General features: G+C 43.2%; 1 protein-coding gene across 1 annotated transcript in view; it reads left to right on the top strand.

Annotated features, from left to right (window-relative positions):
* Positions 1–18,934, top strand: part of LOC126191063 (uncharacterized) — a 52,713-nt gene extending 33,779 nt beyond the window's left edge. The window contains exons 6-7 of the mRNA XM_049931780.1: positions 7,556–7,620; positions 18,584–18,934. Coding sequence (XP_049787737.1) covers positions 7,556–7,620; positions 18,584–18,811 — 293 coding nt within the window. The 3' untranslated portion in view covers positions 18,812–18,934. The remainder of the gene's footprint in view (positions 1–7,555; positions 7,621–18,583) is intronic.
* Positions 18,935–19,180: the final 246 nt, after the last annotated feature.

Consider the following 19,180-nt stretch of genomic DNA (forward strand, 5'->3'; position numbering starts at 1 on the left):
TACGTAAACATGTGTCACTGATGTAGTAAAAAGATGTTTATCTCTCAGTTAAATGATCAGATAGCTGTGTAATTTATGTTTTAGAGAAATATGGTACCGATGTGTAAAGTTGTATAAGCAAATACCATATTAGCTAGGGTTCCTTGTGCTTGCCAAACACATGGTACACAAAGTAAGCATGTACCCCCCAGAGGATTAATGTAATTATACCCTCAGGTGTTACAGATTACAGCAATGGAATGAAATGTATCACGGAAAACTTTCTTTGTAATTCAAAAATCTTTAAAAATAAATGTTTTAAGTACAAAATTAATCACTGAAATGCGTGTCCTGTAGCGCTAAATGTGCATCTTGCTGTAAGATCATCTCTGTGGAAGTGTCGTAGTTATTGTCCTCCGAAAGCTAAGTTCTGCAGAAGTCAATGTACTTACCTCATGATAAACAAAAGTGAAATGCTTTGCGTATAGATATCTTACTTATTACGCTTATTGCCGTGATGAAGAAAGTACTGTGCTGTAACGTATTGTTGTGCTACGGAAAAGGCTGTCTCATTGTAGCTATAACTCAAAAGTTACTACTAAACATGTTTTACTTTCCAGAAGAATTCAGAAAAACTGTGCAGATATAAAACAGATGCACCACAAGAGCAATATTGTAAATTGTCACTCATTAGTAGCGTCGTGATAAAATCATGTAGCTGTCACATTAACTAAGCACTGTGTCATCTGGTATTTCACAGAAAGTACTTCAAATCCAGAATGTATTTTCAAGTGAACCAAAATGTTGCATTAAAATCTCATTAGCAGTACCAGATATAATGTTATTTTTCTTGGAGCCAGCCGGCGCACGTGTATGCCTGCGGTGCGAGTCATTGTCTGTCTCTTTGTTGCCGTGCGTCGTTACTGGGATTAGGAGGCCTAACTTCCACAAATTCGCCTTGCCGAGAGGGCCCAGCTCTGTTAGAAACCCGCCAGTTCTGATGAAATTCACGTCTGTCGTTTTGTCGGTAGTTTACATAGTTTCTTGTTTGTCGGTCATGTGGTGGAGAATTTCTCCCTGAATCGTAACTGTGCGCTGGACCATTGCGTCTGAAGTTATTCTGTCTCCCGTGATAATAATTGTTCTGGTTGCCAAATTGTCTGTTTCTATGAGTGTCTCTGTCATATTCATTACTACGGAAATGCGATCTTTCTCTGTAATTATTATTACTCTGCCAGTGGTTGTCATACGGATGGTGTCTGTTTTGGTCACGATTTGCATTGTGAGAATAGCCTTGTCGTGTCCAGTTATTATTTCTTTCATCGCGGAATTGCGACGGATGTGACCTGTAGTTGTTGTGTTCCTGTTTTCGCATTACGCGATTGTCAGTGTCAATTTCCAGTTCTTGTAACAGTCCCTGAAAAGCTTCAATGTCGTCTTTGCAACGCCCTGCCAAAATAATATGTCGTAAATGTTCAGGTAATTTGATTAAGCAAATGCTTATGAGTTCTGAGGGGCTGTATGGGTTTGACAGGTACTGATTCTTGTGCAACATGTCTTCAAAATATTTCACAAGACTGGAAAATTCAGATTGTTCGAAGCGTTTCATCATCATGATGCTATGTTTTACTCGGTCTTGTGTAGCTTGAGACCAATACGCTGAGAGGAAGGCATGATAAAATTCTCCTTCACTGTGACAATCGTGAATGACCGATCGCATTCTTACAGCTGGTTCATTCTCCAAGTAGCCACACGTAAATTCTAATCTGTGTTCTAATGACCAATTGGGAGGAAAACAATGAGAGAATTGATGGAGCCACACTTGTGGATGAATGTCGTTGGCAGAATTCTTAAATGTTTTGAATTTTCGTGTAGTAATGAACAGCTTATAGTCAAAGTCATTGTGTCGGCGAGTAGCATATCGGTCATTGTTATGTCGTGTCAGCGGTTCCATCTCAAAATTCGGTCCACCTTGCCAATTCCTTTCATAATTACCGAAATGCCCTGTGTTATTATTTTGTGGCTTTTCCGTATTTCTAAGTTCCTCTTCCCGTGTTGGAGCGCGAGTGTCCTCTGAAATATGTAATTCTTGTATCACCTGCGTCAACTGATCTTGTACTTCCCGGATTTCTGTTTTGTACTGTGTATTGATTTGATTTTGATTTTGTTTGAATTTTCTTATTTGTTCATACTCTTCTGTGTCAGTGAGGGCTACGGGTCTTGTGTCATTCAGATCATCATCTACCTTTGTAGATAAGTTAGTGACCTGATCCGCACAACTGTTTTACTGTGCAACAATGAAAAACCACAACTACCAAGGAAATTCTCTCTATAATTACGCGCTAGCAATAAACAAAAGCTACACTAAATACACAAACTACAAGAAAAAATCAGAAGATTCCAGTGAGGTATCCTAGGCTAAGGGTCGACATATGAAACGTCCCCTTAGAACAAATTATACACAACTGTGCGTAACCTGACACACAATATTATTTAGCGCAACGCAATCTGACTTTCAAAAATCCCTACAAAAGAATGGCCCTGACTAACATTAACCTATACCTTTCACAAATCACTTACCTCACAAAAATCTTTGTTACTGGAACTACTGCAATACAGCGAGCGCCACTACTGCCAGCTAAATAAAAGATTCAAACTACTGAAGGCACTAACTACTGATAGGGATAGTTAGCAAATGAAAGATTTTAATAGAGAACAAACACTGTATTTACTTTAATATCATCATATATATAGCAGTTCATGACAAATTACAAAACTCCGCCATCTCTCTCCCCACATCCACCACTGCTGGCGGCTCACCTCCAACTGTGCAACGCTACGCGCTGTTCACATCCAGCTGCCGCTGCCCAACACTACAATGGCAGACAACAATGCAAACTAGCCACAGGCTGCACACAGCACAGCCAGTGATTTTCATACAGAGCGCTACGTAACGTTGCCAATAAGAAAATATAAACAGCCTACTTACAAAAGGTCTGTAGCTAATCCCATGTCTGAAAATATATAATAATTGGATTAGGTTTCCTCAAATATTAATTTACAATGTAAAAACAACAATCGTGCTCAGAAAGGGTTCAAATAAACTAAAACTACTTTTTGTACATGCCACGAATAAAAATATTTATTTAGAGCCAATTTACTGTTTAATTTTTAATAATTGTAGGTAACAACAGAAAGCGTTAGGTGTATGTATTTTCTTCTAGAAAAACAAATGATATCAGCAATTCAACAACGACAAAATCAAACAACTGTTTCATGAAATATCCTTCTGAAAGCATGCAAATAGTCTTAAAAATACTTAAAGTCTTTCTAAAAATCTTTTTCCCTTTGAAATTACATAATATTACGTCATTTCATGAATTATCTTAAATGATCTCATTCATTTGACCAGGGACCGTAAGCTTACTGTTCCACATGACATAATGTGCTCCTTGAGGAACAACAAATCCTTGTAATGAGCTCTGATTTTTATTGAATCCTGATGTGACGTTTTGTATTAGTTTCAGAACTGAGTTTGATGTGGGAATATTATCTATGAAACTTGCTTGCTCCTCTTCTAGGGTTTCCTGAGTTTCAAGGTTCAAGGATGGAATTGAGTTCTGCAGTTATCATTTTTCAAAAGTTTTGGCCATTAATGATGTCAATGTGTTTCATTAATAGTATCCGAAGTCTTAAATTGGTTTGTCTTGTTGAGGATTTGTATGATTGTAGCAGGTTCGAATTCTGCCTTGGGCTTGGATGTGTGTGATGTCCTTAGGTTAGTTAGATTTAAGTAGTTCTAAGTTCTAGGGGACTGATGACCTCAGAAGTTAAGTCCTATAGTGCTCAGAGGCATTTGAACCATTTTTATGATTGTAGCAACTAACAATCCCCCCCCCCCCCCCACATACACACACACAGATTTAGTGGTAAGAGGGCTCAGTGGACAGCCTGTCCAAAACTGAACACTGGGTCATTTCACCACTATACCCTAAATGTTTTAAAAACTCATGGTAAAAGATTGTCTGGTTCCTTCTTTTCCCTGGCCACAAAGGCTTTTATGTTTTCATTGCACTATAATTCATTATTTAATCAGTTCTCTCAGGCTAGGGAATGTGGGATTAAAAGTGGTACAAAGCTTCAATGCATTTAAGAAATGACGTTATAGAACCACAAAAACTGCTGTAATCAATAGTTATTAACAGACAAACCATTTTCAAGTCACAGATTAACACTACATTGAGCTTGTGGCACGACTTTGACCAGGTAGGATGCTCTTCACTGGAATGGTACATCTATTCGAGGGCTGACTATGAATACTTAAGGCAACAGACATGTGTGTATGTGGCAGATGCTGCAGATTGTAGTCAACTACGTAACTGACTCAAGAAACCTTCTCTGAATTGATGTAATGTTAATCTGACATTAAAGTCTTCACTTGTCCGAAACTACTTGTCTGTGAATAAACATTTTTAAGCTGTGTCTAGTGTTAGACTTTGCGATTTTGAGTTCAAGGAAGTGTACTGTTTCTTCTGTTTCTACTTGTGTAGTGAACTGAAAGTTGTAGTGTAAGACATTTATCTGCCTGTATTAACTGATTATATATTCTTGAGGTTTCTCTTTGAGGCATATGATATTGTCTACATATTTGTTTGTATTATTTCTTAAAAAATTTCGGTGTCAAAGTGATTCATTAGGATATCTGCTAGTGTGTATGAGATTGAGCTGCTCATTGGGAGCTCTTCCATTTGTAAACATAATGAATTCTTAAATTGTCAGTCGATTTGCTCAGTGATTATTTTTACGATTTTTATCAGTTCTATTATGGAGATTTTTGAAATTTATGGGTTTCCTATCTTTTCTTTTATGATGTTAGTTGTTGTCACCAGGTAGGACTCAAGCGTTTGTGTCTTTCACACCGAAAGATATCAGTTTTGCAGTAGACAGGATGCATACATCTTTTACTTTTGCATTAATTCCAATAAATTTTTATACTTCTGTTGTACCCCAATTTGGAATGTTGAGTTAAGTGTTTGTGTGCAAACCTTGCAGTATGATATGTGATAGCACTCTTGAAGATGATAATTGGTCTCATCAAGGTATTGTCTTCACGTATTGTGTGCTGGATTCTGAACACACACACACACACACACACACACACACACAGCATAAGTGAGGTAGCAACAGAATAAATGTATGCAAATATTAACAAAATCTGTTTTTAGGTAGAATTGAAACAAATGAACCCTTGATCACAATTACTTAAATCTTATTGACCAGGTTTCAGCACTTCTAAGAGTGCCTTCATCAGAATTAGACAATTAGAATGGCCTATAACATAGCTTTTTTATCTATAAAAAGTGTAAGTGCTGACACACAATGAAAGACAGAGGCAGTACTTACATATCACTTATAGAATAATTAACAGATCAGAAGTCACAAAATATATAAAAAAAACCTGTGGATGTACAGGTACTAACAGCCCATAGTGGCTCGCATTCACGCTTTCCTTTTTTATATATTTTGTGACTAAAGCCCTTCTGATCTGTTAATTATTCTATATGTGACCTGTAAGTACTGTCTCTGCCTTTTATTGTTAGTCAGCGCTTACTCTTTTTGCATAAAAAACGTCTTTTCCTATAAATTTGTAACTATGTTATAGGCCATTTTAATTGTTTAATTCTGATGAAGGCACTCTTAGAAGTGTTGAAACCTGATCAATAAGACTTAAATAATTGTGACCGAGGGCTCATTTGTTTCAATTCTACTTTAGAAACGGTCACTGAACCAAGCAGCCATGTTTTAAATCTTTTTACGGACTGTAGTGGCAAACTATTGATTACAAACATCTATATTCATCAAATTATTGGTATAATAACTTAACCTGTTAATATGATCGGTTGCAGTTCCGATAGCCCTGCTTTCAAGTCATTCAAGACATAATTTTGTGAATCAAATTCAACTGTCGAAACTGCATCTCACTTATTCTGTGCCGGTCGTTTACAATGGAGTCCCCAGCACGACTGTTGCCTCCCTCCCACCCCCACCCCCCACAATACTGTCTACAAAGGTGTGGGCCATGTTACTTTGCGTGCACTCCGCGCACCAGTTGACAACACTGTGGGGCTTCTTCAAAGTATCCACAGATACCTCACATGTTTGTGAATTGTTGGCACCGGTATATTATTCTCTTAATTGAACAATATATATGCATTATACAGCAATCATTAAATATATCATGTCGTTGTTAGTTCCAATGAGTCGTTTCATAAATTCATACGCCTTTATATTGCTGCAATTTAATTCTTAAGTTTCAGACACGTTTCACCTATTCTGTTAAAGACATCTTCAGCGGACCATTTTACTTATACGTCTGTCCTGTCAAAATCACCGTTTCCTCTCATCTGGTCATTGGTTGGAGAGTGCACTCGATTCACGAAAATTTAGCACATATTCGTAGAGAGAGAGCTTCGGGTTTTCATATTTTCGCACTCCGCTTTTCTTTACCTGAATGGTGTGAAACATTACACTGCTTATCTGGCAAGAAGTTCAGATTCATACTACAAGAACTGTGACCATTTTTGTCGCAGCACTGTTTGTGTGGGGTGATTAGTTGGAAATGTTTGTGGGGGAGAGGGAGGAGAGCCCACATCTCGTGGTCGTGCGGTAGCGTTCTCGCTTCCCACGTCCGGGTTCCCGGGTTCGATTCCCGGCGGGGTCAGGGATTTTCTCTGCCTCGTGATGGCTGGTTGTTGTGTGCTGTCCTTAGGTTAGTTAGGTTTAAGTAGTTTTAAGTTCTAGGGGACTTATGACCACAGCAGTTGAGTCCCATAGTGCTCAGAGCCATTTGAACCATTTTTTTTTTTTTTTGGAGAGGGAGGAGATGGAACTATTTCCAGCATACGCCATACATCTAAGGGTGACCTTGTCGATATTTTTCGTTAGTTTCTGTGTCAGCATATCCTATACTAAAATACGAAGACGTAGTGTGCGTACCTGTATCTCTGGGTGTGAGTAAAAGACTGAAGTCCTTGACTTGGTTGACGTATGTTTCATATAAAATCCTCGTCTCAGTGATATAATAAGAACTTCCTCTTGTGTTCACGTTTCAACTTTGCGTGTGGAATCTTAGACATCTTACTGCAGATTTGATGTAGCTTACTATCCATGATGCTACAGACCTATGTAAAAGGCAGTATGATCCCTGCCCTCTTTCACTCTGTTTGCGTAAATCTCAGCACAAGTGACTCTTTCGGAAGATCACTGGCTTGCTTTGAAATATCCTGTTATGAATTCTTTAAATACTGTTGTCTCAAAGTCATAAATCAGCATTAGGGGAACACAACGACACTAAACCATTTTTTCAGATTTCGTACTCTTATACGAAGGCAGGATCATGAGCTATGCATCAAAGTGAACATCCTAACTCGTGTGCTCGACATAATATACAATATATGACGCAGCACGCATGTACAACAACAAAAAATTGACGATACATAAACTAAAATTTTTGGAAAGGCCGTCAGCAGTTATGATTTCAAATGTTCCTTAAAACTAATGTTTATTTCTGTTGCAGAAGAGAATCCTGACTGTGATACAGTCTACAACCAGTTCAAGTGCGTCTCTGATTTAATTTCCAACGTAAGTAACAAGCTTCTATTTAGCATTTTAATTTTGTTGTTTTTTATATAGCTGGTGTTTAATTACTCTCGTTGCATCTGTTCTACACATGAAATAGTGCAGAATACGAAGGGCGTTCAATATCTACGCGACAAATTTTTTTCTGAAAGCAGATTAGTTTTATTCAGGATTCCAACACACCATGTGATTCTCCACTCTTTTGGCTACAAATCCATATTTTTCAACATAATCTACGTTCAATGCACCCTTACTGGGAAGGTCAGTATACCCGCATGGTATCACCACTCTACTGGCCGACGTCAGAGCCAGCGTCTTGGTACATCAATAACTTCCCAATCATTTTCGTGTTGCTTCCCGAGAAGTGCGTTCTTCCTGGACCAAACAGATGGAAGTCGGATGGCGCAAAATCGGGGCTCTAGAGTGGATGAGGAAGAACCGTACAATGAAGTTTTGTGAGTTCCTCTCGGGTGTGAGATCTGTGTGAGGCCTTGCGCTGCCATGGAGAAGGTGGAATTTGTTGTGGCGTAGCAAGACAGCCACGCCACTCGGAAGTAGCCGAAATGCACGCGTTACACACGCCGGCTGGCGTGAGGTCTGAAACAGGGTACGTAATGAATGCTATAAAGAAAAGTACGTAGCTGCTGTAATACTTAACTTTAATCCATCATTGTGGTACATCGCTCTTGACGATACAAATGAGACTCTTTAAATACAAGCACTGTAAGGCTAATGGCGCCTTGCTAGGTTGTAGCCATGGACTTAGCTGAAGGCTATTCTAACTGTCTCTCGGCAAATGAGAGAAAGGCTTCGTCAGTGTAGTCGCTAGCAAAGTCGTACAACTGGGGCGAGTGCTAGTTCGTCTCTCTAGACCTGCCGTGTGGTGGCGCTCGGTCTGCGATCACTGACAGTGGCGACACGCGGGTCCGACATGTACTAATGGACCGCGGCCGATTTAAAGCTACCACCTAGCAAGTGTGGTGTCTGGCGGTGACACCACATTCCTCCCCCGCAAATCGGCGAACGGTCGTGTTATAAGGCTTCCGCCCGCCGTGGGGAGGGCCCCATGTTGACGTATGCGATGAGGTGGGGAGCCTAACAACAGGCGAGGCTGTGCCACCCGCACCCGGCCATTCGGTCAGAGGGGAGCTAGGAAACGCCTGGAAACCTAGTCCAGGGTGCACGCCAACATGCGGTGTATGCGCCCGTAAAGAGACAGGAGGGGCCGAAGGGTCGACCTCCATTGCGTCGGGGTATCCGACGCGCGATGACGCCATGTGGTCCGGAGCGGGCAAGAGTTCCATGGCGGAGGACAGCTGGTCACGGGAAGCGATCGGCGGCGCGTGACCCAGGGAGGCGCCCGGCGGTTGCAGCGACGCGTCCACTGCGGGCGGGGCCGACGGCGGCTGCGGCTGCGGCGCGACGCCATGGGGCAAAATGGAAGGCATCGTCGGTAACACCTGGGGATGAGGCGAGCCAGTAGATGGGTCCCCAGGGCGCTGACCGGACGGCACCGTCGCTGAAAGCAGACGGGGAGCGGCAGAACCCGTGCGACGACAGAGACGCAGCTGATTGAGATGCCGACGCACCTCACCAGAGGCCCCCAAAACCAAATACACCGCGCGGCCGAGGCAGCGAAGAATGCGCCCTGCGAGCCAACGCCGTGAACCGCGATAGTTGCGATAGAATACAACGTCGCCTGGAGCAAAAGCAGGAGTCTGCCGCTGCACAGGAACCTGATGCAGCGGATGCAGCAAAGACATCAAGGTTCGATGAGGACGATCATGGAGCAACTCAGCCGGCGAGCGACCATCCCGGGGCTGAGAGCGATAGGAGGACAAAAACAGCAATAACGCGTCCTCCCGAGAATGCGACTCTTTCAACTTCAACATCTGTGACTTGAAAGTCCGGACCAATCGTTCAGCGGCACCGTTTGACTGAGGCGAAAACGGCGCGGATGTCAGATGTTGAATACCATTGGCCTTGCAGAATGACTGAAATTCTGCGGCCATGAATTGTGGGCCATTGTCGGAAACAATAGTCTGTGGAAGACCTTCAATGCAAAAGATAGCGGACAACGCTTGGATTGTGGCAGATGACGTCGTGGAAGACATCCGGACAATAAAAGGAAAATTACTGAAGGAATCGACCACAACCAACCAGCAAGCATTCCAGAAGGGACCAGCAAAATCTATGTGTAAGCGTTGCCAAGGGGAAGTGGCTTTTGGACATGCAAAGAATTTCCGCGGTGGCGCGGATTGTTGTTCGGCACACGCCATGCAAGAAGAGCACATATTCGTAACCGCAGCATCGATTCCGAACCAAGTACAGTGCTGACGAGCAAGTTGTTTCGTTCGCACTATACCCCAATGGCCTTGGTGTAGAAGCTTTAAGACAGAGGACTGTAACGAACGTGGGACCACGACCCTAGACTGATCATTATCAGAACGCAACAACAAAACACCACGTCGTACAAAAAGTCTCTCCTTGTGAGCAAAAAATCGGCGAACCAACGGATCCTCGATCCGTTACTTGGACAAGGGCCATTGCGTAGCAACAAAACGCAAAACGGTAGCAAGGACAGGGTCAGCAGCTGTGGCTGTAGCTACACGACGAAAATCAATCAGAAACGATTCGACCACGTCATCAGTTTCCGAATCAATGAACATGCAAGCAAGTTCAGAAGAATCGAATGCCTTATCCTCAGCAACAGGCAAACGGGACAACGCATCGGCGTTTCCGTGCCTAGCAGTGGACCGATACAAGATATCGTAGCGGTACTGCGAGAGGAAAATAGACCAGCGAATGAATTTCTGCGCTGTACGTGGAGGTACAGGCTTGGTCGGATGAAAAAGCGATGTCAAAGGTTTGTGGTCTGTGATGATGGTAAAGGGACGACCATACAAGAAATCATGAAACTTTGTAACACCAAACACGAGAGTCAAAGCTTCTTTCTCTATCTGGGAATAATTTCTTTGCGCAGACGACAGCAATTTGGACGCAAAGGCAATAGGGCGATCATGCGAGCCATCTTTGTGCGCAAGCACAGCACCGATCCCGAAATCCGATGCATCTACCATCAACAAAAGGGGTTTCTGGGGATCGAATGGCGTAAGGCAAGTATTTGAAAGCAACGCCGATTTCAACTGGCGAAAGGCGCGTTCGCATTCCGTCGACCAGACGAACGGAACACCTTTACGGCGTAAGCGATGAAGCAGAGCTGAAATGGAAGAAGTGCGCGGCACAAATTTATGGTAATAGTTAATTTTTCCCAACACACTCTGTAGCTGCTTCAAATTCTGCGGCGAAGGCAAGTCCTGTATGGCACGAAGGTGCTCTGGACTCGGATGTATGCCTTGAGCATTGATTATATGTCCCAGATATGGTAAGTCACGAGCAAAAAACACACATTTGTCCTTCCTCAAGCGATGACCATTCTGTCGCAAGACCTGAAATAATGTTCGTAGATTGAGTAAATGGTCGTCTGCTGTCTTTCCGGAGATCGCAATATCGTCCAGATAGTTTGCTGCAGTAGGGACCGACGCACAAACAGTTTGTAAATATTGCTGAAACAATGCAGGGGCGGATGCACACCCGAATGGCAGTCGTTTGAATCTGTACAAACCAAGATGCGTGTTAACCACCAAGACGCGCTGGGATTCGTCGTCCACCGGTATTTGCAAGTACGCATCTGCTAGGTCCAACTTTGAAAAATATTTTCCCGGGCACAGTTTGTCAAAAAGATCTTCCGGGCGGGGCAAAGGAAAAGTGGCAGTCACTAGTTGTGGATTCACAGTTGCCTTGAAGTCCACGCAAAGTCTCAATTTTCCGGAAGGTTTTTGCAAAATTACTAAGGATGAGGCCCAGAGAGAAGGCTGCACACGTTCAATTACACCCTGTGATTCTAAATCATTTAATGTTCTTGTGACCTCATCACGCAATGCGTGGGGAACATTGCGTGCTCTGAAAAATTTCGGTTGCGCGTTTACTTTCAGTTCCAAATGTGCTTCATAGTTCTTAGCGCAACCAAGGCCCAGTGCAAAAATGTCTGAAAATACTTCACATAGACGAGAAACACTGGCGGAAGGCACAGTCTGGTTCACTGATAGGACCTGATTGACTATAGACAAGTTAAACAACTGAAATAAATCTAAACCAAACAAGTTCACTGCAGAAGAAGAACGAAGAACGTAAAATGACACAAGTTTTGTTTGTCCCTTGTATGTTGCAAGAAGGCTGCACTGTCCTAACACAGGGATATGCTGTCCAGAATAACTAGTGAGCTGAACATTTGCGGCACGCAACGGAGGTGCGCCCAGTTGTTTGTACGTGGCGTGATTGAGCAATGAAACTGCAGCTCCGGTATCGAGCTGGAACGGTATCACTTGTCCAGCAAAGTCCAAATCTACAAAAAGTTTATTGTCCTGCTGACGACAAGAGCGAATGTCTCATGCAATTGGAACTGTTTCTGGTACAGAAACACTGGCGACTTGATGGGTTTTCCGTCGACGTCGACGCACACTTTTTGTGGGACAAACACAGTTACTGTTAGAGAGAGTAGCACTGGACGGTGTGGAATGAACGACATGAATGTCCATGGGCGAAGGTTCACGAGCCTGAGTATTCTTGGTTCGATTCCGGCGCGAAGCAAAGGGCCTGGAATGGTTGTGAGAGTCCAGTCGGAGCTTTTTCTGGCAAACACTTTGAACATGTCCTTTTTTATTACAGAAAAAGCAAATAGCTTGGCGTGATGGGCAATTCTCACGCGAATGTCTAGTTGCACACTGCGGGCATGATTTCACTGCATTTGCGGGCTGGCGCAGCACACGTGGCTGTGCGGACGTGCGCGAGGGCTGTTTACAGTTCCGTGCAGCTCGCACGGCAGGCCGGTTAATGTGACACACAGCTGGCGAAGTTTCAAAGGATTCCTGAGCAAAGTCAAGTGTGTCTTGCCTATCCAATATGTCTATCACTTGTTGAAGGGAGGGATTGACTAGTTTCAAAATCTGTTCCCGTATACGAACATCAGAAACAATCTGTGCAATTGCATCACGCACCATAGTATCTGAATAAGGGAGTCCACATTCACATTCAAAAGCACAATCCCATCCTCATCGCCAACTGTTGTGGCGTAGCAAGACAGCCACGCCACTCGGAAGTAGCCGAAATGCACGTGTTACAAACGCCGGCTGGCGTGAGGTCTGAAACAGGATACGTAATGAATGCTATAAAGAAAAGTACGTAGCTGCTGTATTACTTAACTTTAATGCATCATTGTGGTACATCGCTCTTGACGATACAAATGAGACCCTTTAAATACAAGCACAGTAAGGCTAATGGCGCCTTGCTAGGTCATAGCCATGGACTTAGCTGAAGGCTATTCTAACTGTCTCTCGGCAAATGAGAGAAAGGCTTCGTCAGTGTAGTCGCTAGCAAAGTCGTCGTACAACTGGGGCGAGTGCTAGTACGTCTCTCTAGACCTGCCGTGTGGTGGCGCTCGGTCTGCGATCACTGACAGTGGCGACACGCGGGTCCGACATGTACTAATGGACCGCGGCCGATTTAAAGCTACCACCTAGCAAGTGTGGTGTCTGGCGGTGACCCCACAGAATTCGTATGCATTTTTGCGATGACGAACACACTGAAGCCGTTTATTCAATTTCCTGAGGGTACCACAATACACTTCAGAGTTGATCGATGCGACACGATGGACGACATCAAACAGAATAACCCATATAGAGTCCCAGAAGACCGGCACCGTGACTGTATCTGCCACTCCATGGATTGCCATTTGGTTTGCGGTCGAACTGATGAGCCCAAGTTTCACCGCCTGTGCTGATGTTAGACAAAAAGTTGTCACGATCAGCCTCTCAACACGCAAGCAGCCCCGTACAGATTGTCCCTCGTCGCTCTTTATGTCTTCTGTTAGGGTGCGAGGAACCCAGGCCTCACACACATTTGAGTAACTCAACTGGAGGACTTGTGTGTCAGCACTTTCAACAGAGATATTCAGTTGAGCAGCGAGGTTTTTGATTGTGACCCGTCGATCACCTCGAATGACAGTGGCTGCACTTTCGAACATTGCGGGAATCACAGCTACGTGTGGCCTGCCGGCATGCGGGAGATCCTCGTTACAATGATGACAGACGCCTCGCCCAATGACTCACCGTGCTTTTGTTCACTACCAGGTCTCCGTAGACATTCTGCAAGCGCCTGTGAATATCTGTGATGCTCTGATTTTTCCCCCAAAAGAAACTCAATGACAGCTCTCTGCTTGAAACACTCATCGGTTATCGATGCCATTTTGAAGGCTACGTATAGCGTCATCACCTATCGAAACTTCATGAAAGTATAGGGGCTGAAGCGGGAAAATTTCTCCATCCAATACAACAAATTCTGCATTTTTTTCAACCGAAACTGAACGAGAACAAAATGTGTTGCATTACTTACTAAGTGCTCTTTGTATGTTAACTCATAAAAATAGACTACAAAAATGTCATTTTTCACACTTGAATTGAAAACAATTTTTAAATATTTTAATGTCCGGATTCCATTGCTCACATAGTGCTGGTGGAATTATTAACGATTCGGTTTGCGTCAAGTCCAGCAGTAGTTGGGAAAACAGACAATGTTTGTGAGAAATGCGACATAAGGTCAGATTCGTGTAATATTATTATGCCACTGACAGCACTGTTTGATTTCCTGTGAGGTGTAATACCACTCCGTCCGAGGCATAATTGGACTACAGGCAATGAAACAAGTCTTAATGTCTACAGGTGACCACGAATTATGACGTCGATATGGGTTGACAGACGAGTCATCCCCAGAGCCATGATGGTCTACACAATTTGTTTTCGTGTGCTGGCCCACTACTGGACTAAGGCTACACGTAGAAGTGCCATTAAGCGCACCACCATTTCCATACCTCTGATGTACCACGAACTATGTGTGGAAGTCTGTTGCCAGAAGTACCCCTGATATCAGACTACAACCACTTCCACCTAAGATGCGTGACATATGCTCCACAATGAGCAACTGCTTCTCGCTATCCATGCATTCGAAAAACAGGAACATGTAACGGTCTCCAGCACTCCAACACCTGGATTGCCAAAGACTCCGAAGGCTGTGTGCGACGGTGAGGAGGAGAGTTCTCATCCTCGCACAGAGATGGCACTGATATCAATCAAATTTTGTTTGTGTTACATTGGTATATGTTACATAATTACGCCAGGCAAGTGTGACCCCATTGAGTGCGTTACGTCAGTTTGCGAATATTCTGTTCAAAAGGGTCAAGTGGAGCGCAGTGGCGTCATGAAGTTCTTTATTCGTGAAAGTTTATTACTAAAACATACACTGTTGAGACTAAGGATCGTCTCACATGTACATAAAAATGTCGAACGTTACTAAAGTTCGTTTTATTTAAGAAGCTTTAACAGCTACCACGTTAAAAATTCGGGGGCATTTCTTCCCAGCACGCTCTCATATTAAGACTTGTTTTCAAAAAGTATATGTCATATTTGAACCTCATTTTTCCACATATATTAAAGTAAGTTTTTCAGTTATGGAACATTTTATTCTTTTAGGACTCGTTTGTCCACTTCTTGTATTTCTTTTTCCTATGCTTTGCTACAGATCTCAGGGTGGTCAACGCTGACTGAGAGCGGTAGTGTAAGGACCAAAGAGTTTTTTGACCGTATACGGAAATAAAAGAAATTTATTCGACACTTCCTGGAGCACATGTTACGATTGCATCGCAGCTTCTGAGAGTACGCAATTCAATGCTCCAATCCTTCAAAGTTATCTATGAGTGTGCTTCACTTTTGAGTTGACACTGGACAGAAAAATCCAGAGGTCAAGGTACAGGACCTGTTCGACCTATCCATCTGGGGCCATGTTGACGCTTTACATGTCGTCTTACATCAGTAGCAAGACGTATCGTTGCCCCATCCTTCATATACTACATAAACTGTAAAGATGCAGCAATTGCAAGGGTGTCTCATAAACACATATTGTCACTTAACCATTCCGTTTTTAATAATTTTAAAATTTGAATTTGTTAGTGTTCTTAATTTCTTCTGTTTACTTATACACCCTACAAGCCCAGTACAGTTTTTACATATTGTACTCTTTCATTTCACTGCATTTGTAAAATTTTATAATTGACGAATACATGCAGGCCTACAGACACGACAGCTTACGAACTTATGACAAACGTGTTTTGTTATGAATAATATGACTTCTGGCAAAGTGGCTAACTTCACCTCATATTTTAAATATATGCTACTGTGCTAAGCTGATTTTGTGTGTATTTTTTTGATGATACTACTATGGCTCCATTATATTAGGACATGTTTTAAAACAGGTATATCTCGTCACATTTAAGCACATTTTTCCACATTTATCAAAGTAATACTTTTCATTGTGGCATATTTAATTGCTTTAAGAAATAGACTGCCCACTATTTGTATTTGGGTTTTACGTGTTTTGGTGCAGATATCAACAGGGACATTTCTGACCGAAACCGGTATTCTAAGGACCAAGTTCTGTGATCGTAGACTGAAAAAAAGAAAATTATACTGAATTGTAAGGTCTTGTCTAGGCTTACGAGATGATCTCACAGTGTATGAAAGAAGTGATACCTCAGTGGAGAGATAAATTACGGTATTGCATCCAAATGTTAGAATGACACCAGGAGCGCCCCCTACAGCGGATCCAAGTGTACAGTAATGTGCCATAGTAGTATTTTCTTTCTTGTAAAGGTAGACAGCCATGATTAAAACTTGAAGCCAATTAAATGGGGACCTGATCGAAATGTTTACTTTACATATACTCTGTACTAATGTAGATATAAAGTAGCGACAGTAAGTATTTTTACAATTACACTTTTCATAAGAAAACAACTTATTCAAAGAAAAATTTTTATGACTGTTATGTCACTTGATTTACAGCGCTAACTGCGCTGATGTAACAAAACGTAGAACATTGTTTTTCGTAACTGGCAATATCACAGGCAGACTCACAAAACTGCTGTAGTTTGACAAAATTCATGTTACAGCTTAATAGACTTGTGGAACTCAAATCAGTGTACATAGCCATTGCTATTAGGCTGCATAAACTTCCGCTATAATTACAGCCGCTCAGCGTAATGGTATGGAGACAATGAAAGCAGCCAAACAATGCAGGGGGATTTTCTGCCATACTTTAAGCTCAGATTACAATAATTAGTCTCGGCTGGAGAATTTTCGTTGCCTTAGCGTTCGACCGACTTCCTCCCACACATGTCGAACCAGACAGATCTGGGCTATGGTTTACTCTTATCCTTTTCAAAAAGTCTTTGACATTAGCAAAAGGTGCTTAGGATAATTGTTGTGCTGAAATTTCCGGCATGTCCTATTTTATCTTTGGCATGGGACAACATCAGTGTATTCAAGATTTCACAACAATTGAAACGATCCATAATGCCTTCAGTAGGCACCAGAAGGACGACACCTGAATGGGAGAAGTATACCTACACCACGGCGTTCCCATCACCATGCTTAACAGTGGTTACTTGGTACTGGACAGCGTTTCTTGCGTCGGATGGTCTTCGAACATATCGAGTCCCGTCGGAAGAATACGAATCAGACGTTCATCGGACGTGCGACCACTGTCGATGTGTACAGTGATGGAAATGCTGGAGGACGGTGTGCGTTATCTTGAATCAGAAACATTCCCAACAAACATTAAGAAAATGATTTTTGTTAAACATGAAGAAATACTCAGCTCAAATCTTCTTCCTGTGAAATGTACAGCACATATAGACCTTCCTAATTATTACAAGTCCTCTAAAATATTAAATTCCTATCGCTGTGCCTTTGAATGATGCTAACGCAGAGTCCAGAGCTGGCCTACGATACCTACAGAGCTTAAGTCTTGGAGACTACGGACGAAAATTGCAGGTTGCAGACTCGGCGGTAAATGGAGACCGTACACGACACGGCACACTAAGAGAATTGTGCTCCGTAGCTCAGTGCTCCTGTATTTATCGAGGCATCGACGAGTCGCTATCCACATATGTTATGCCCGTAGGTTGGCAGCTGCGGCCTCTAGCGGACCTCAGCATAGTTCATACTACCAACACATACAGTGGCTACGCTACGAGTGTTTCGAGCGCGGCTTATCGCTTCTGGTGCGGTGTTCTCTAGAGGCGTGAGTACCGTCACCATTATGCGCTCTGGAAAACTCAAGTCAAGCTTTCCTGTTATTTGCTAATATTAATGACTTTTTCCTTGGGTGGCAGCCACGAAGATTAGACTATGGGAGGATTTGTTTTACCGTACTGTTCGATATTTCCACGTTGCGGAATTCACGCAGTTCTCTGTTTATATCAACAGCAGTCTTATTTGAGTCGCTCTTTGACATCATCCTTATGAGATTCTTCGTCCGGAGTGTGACTGTGCTGGACCTACCCGGTATTCGTTTATGATTTGTGGTACCTGTTAACCGCTTCTCCTCATTCCAAACTATCACAATCTGCCTGAGACTTGCATCGCTGTAGGGGATCGATTACCGCAGTTTTGAGGTCTACTGAATTCTCTTTGACATTCGGCACATTGCGAACTGCGAAGACACAAAACAAAAACTAATGTAAACCAAAGGTATTCTACGTAATACTGGCGGAGGCATTCGTTTTCCGACAATAAACCAGTGTCAAAAATTCCTTTTGACCGACCACAACAACACTGTCACTGTTGTACCTACTGCCACTGCACTGACTCCTGTCGGACCTGTTTATATGGATGTGTGCAGCTGTACAGTGAGCCAAGACGGACCGGCTGGGCAGGGAAGCGGACGACGCAAGCGAAAATGTGTTTGTCAAAATACTTATTGTCGCTACTGTAGATGAAGATATGTGTTTGAATGCTGGGAGGCGGCAGCCACCCCAGTCACTGTGCAGACGTTGGGAGGTTTCTGCTCTTGGCCGCAGGGTAACATGGCGAACTACGCCAGCTTCGTGGAGGTGGACGGGTCAGAGCCCGGCGACTGGATGCGGCGGCGGCAGATGCTGACGAGCCGGCCCCACGGTCCCCCAGGCCCCATGGGGGGCCACTGGGGGCCACCGCCCCCACACCACCGCGGAGGACCCCGCGGGGGTGGCAGGCCGCCTCCACCACCTCCAGAGTCCGACGAGAACGACGTCGAAGAACTCGAGTAGTAGCAGCTACCTCTTCAAAGAAACAGCAGACAAGATTATTTTTACAGTTCTTGAAACCAATAGTAATTCACTAAAACTTGTACAGCTCCAGTATATAAGAAATATATTTGCCCAAAAACGATACCTAATGTTTCATTTGTAAGTCGATGTATTCCCTTTTATCTGTTTGTATGCAAATACACTGCGGTGACAAACGTCACGGGATACCTCCTAATATCGTGTCGGACCTGCTTTTGTCCGGCGTAGTGCGGCAACCCGACGTGGCATGGATTCAAGAAATCGTTGGAAGTCCCCTGCATATTGAGGCATGCTGCCTTTATAGCTGTCCGTAACTGAGAAAGCGTTGCCAGTCCAGGATTTCCTGCACGA

The sequence above is a fragment of the Schistocerca cancellata genome, chromosome 6, assembly GCF_023864275.1.
Source record: "Schistocerca cancellata isolate TAMUIC-IGC-003103 chromosome 6, iqSchCanc2.1, whole genome shotgun sequence".
NCBI classification, from domain to species: domain Eukaryota; kingdom Metazoa; phylum Arthropoda; class Insecta; order Orthoptera; family Acrididae; genus Schistocerca; species Schistocerca cancellata.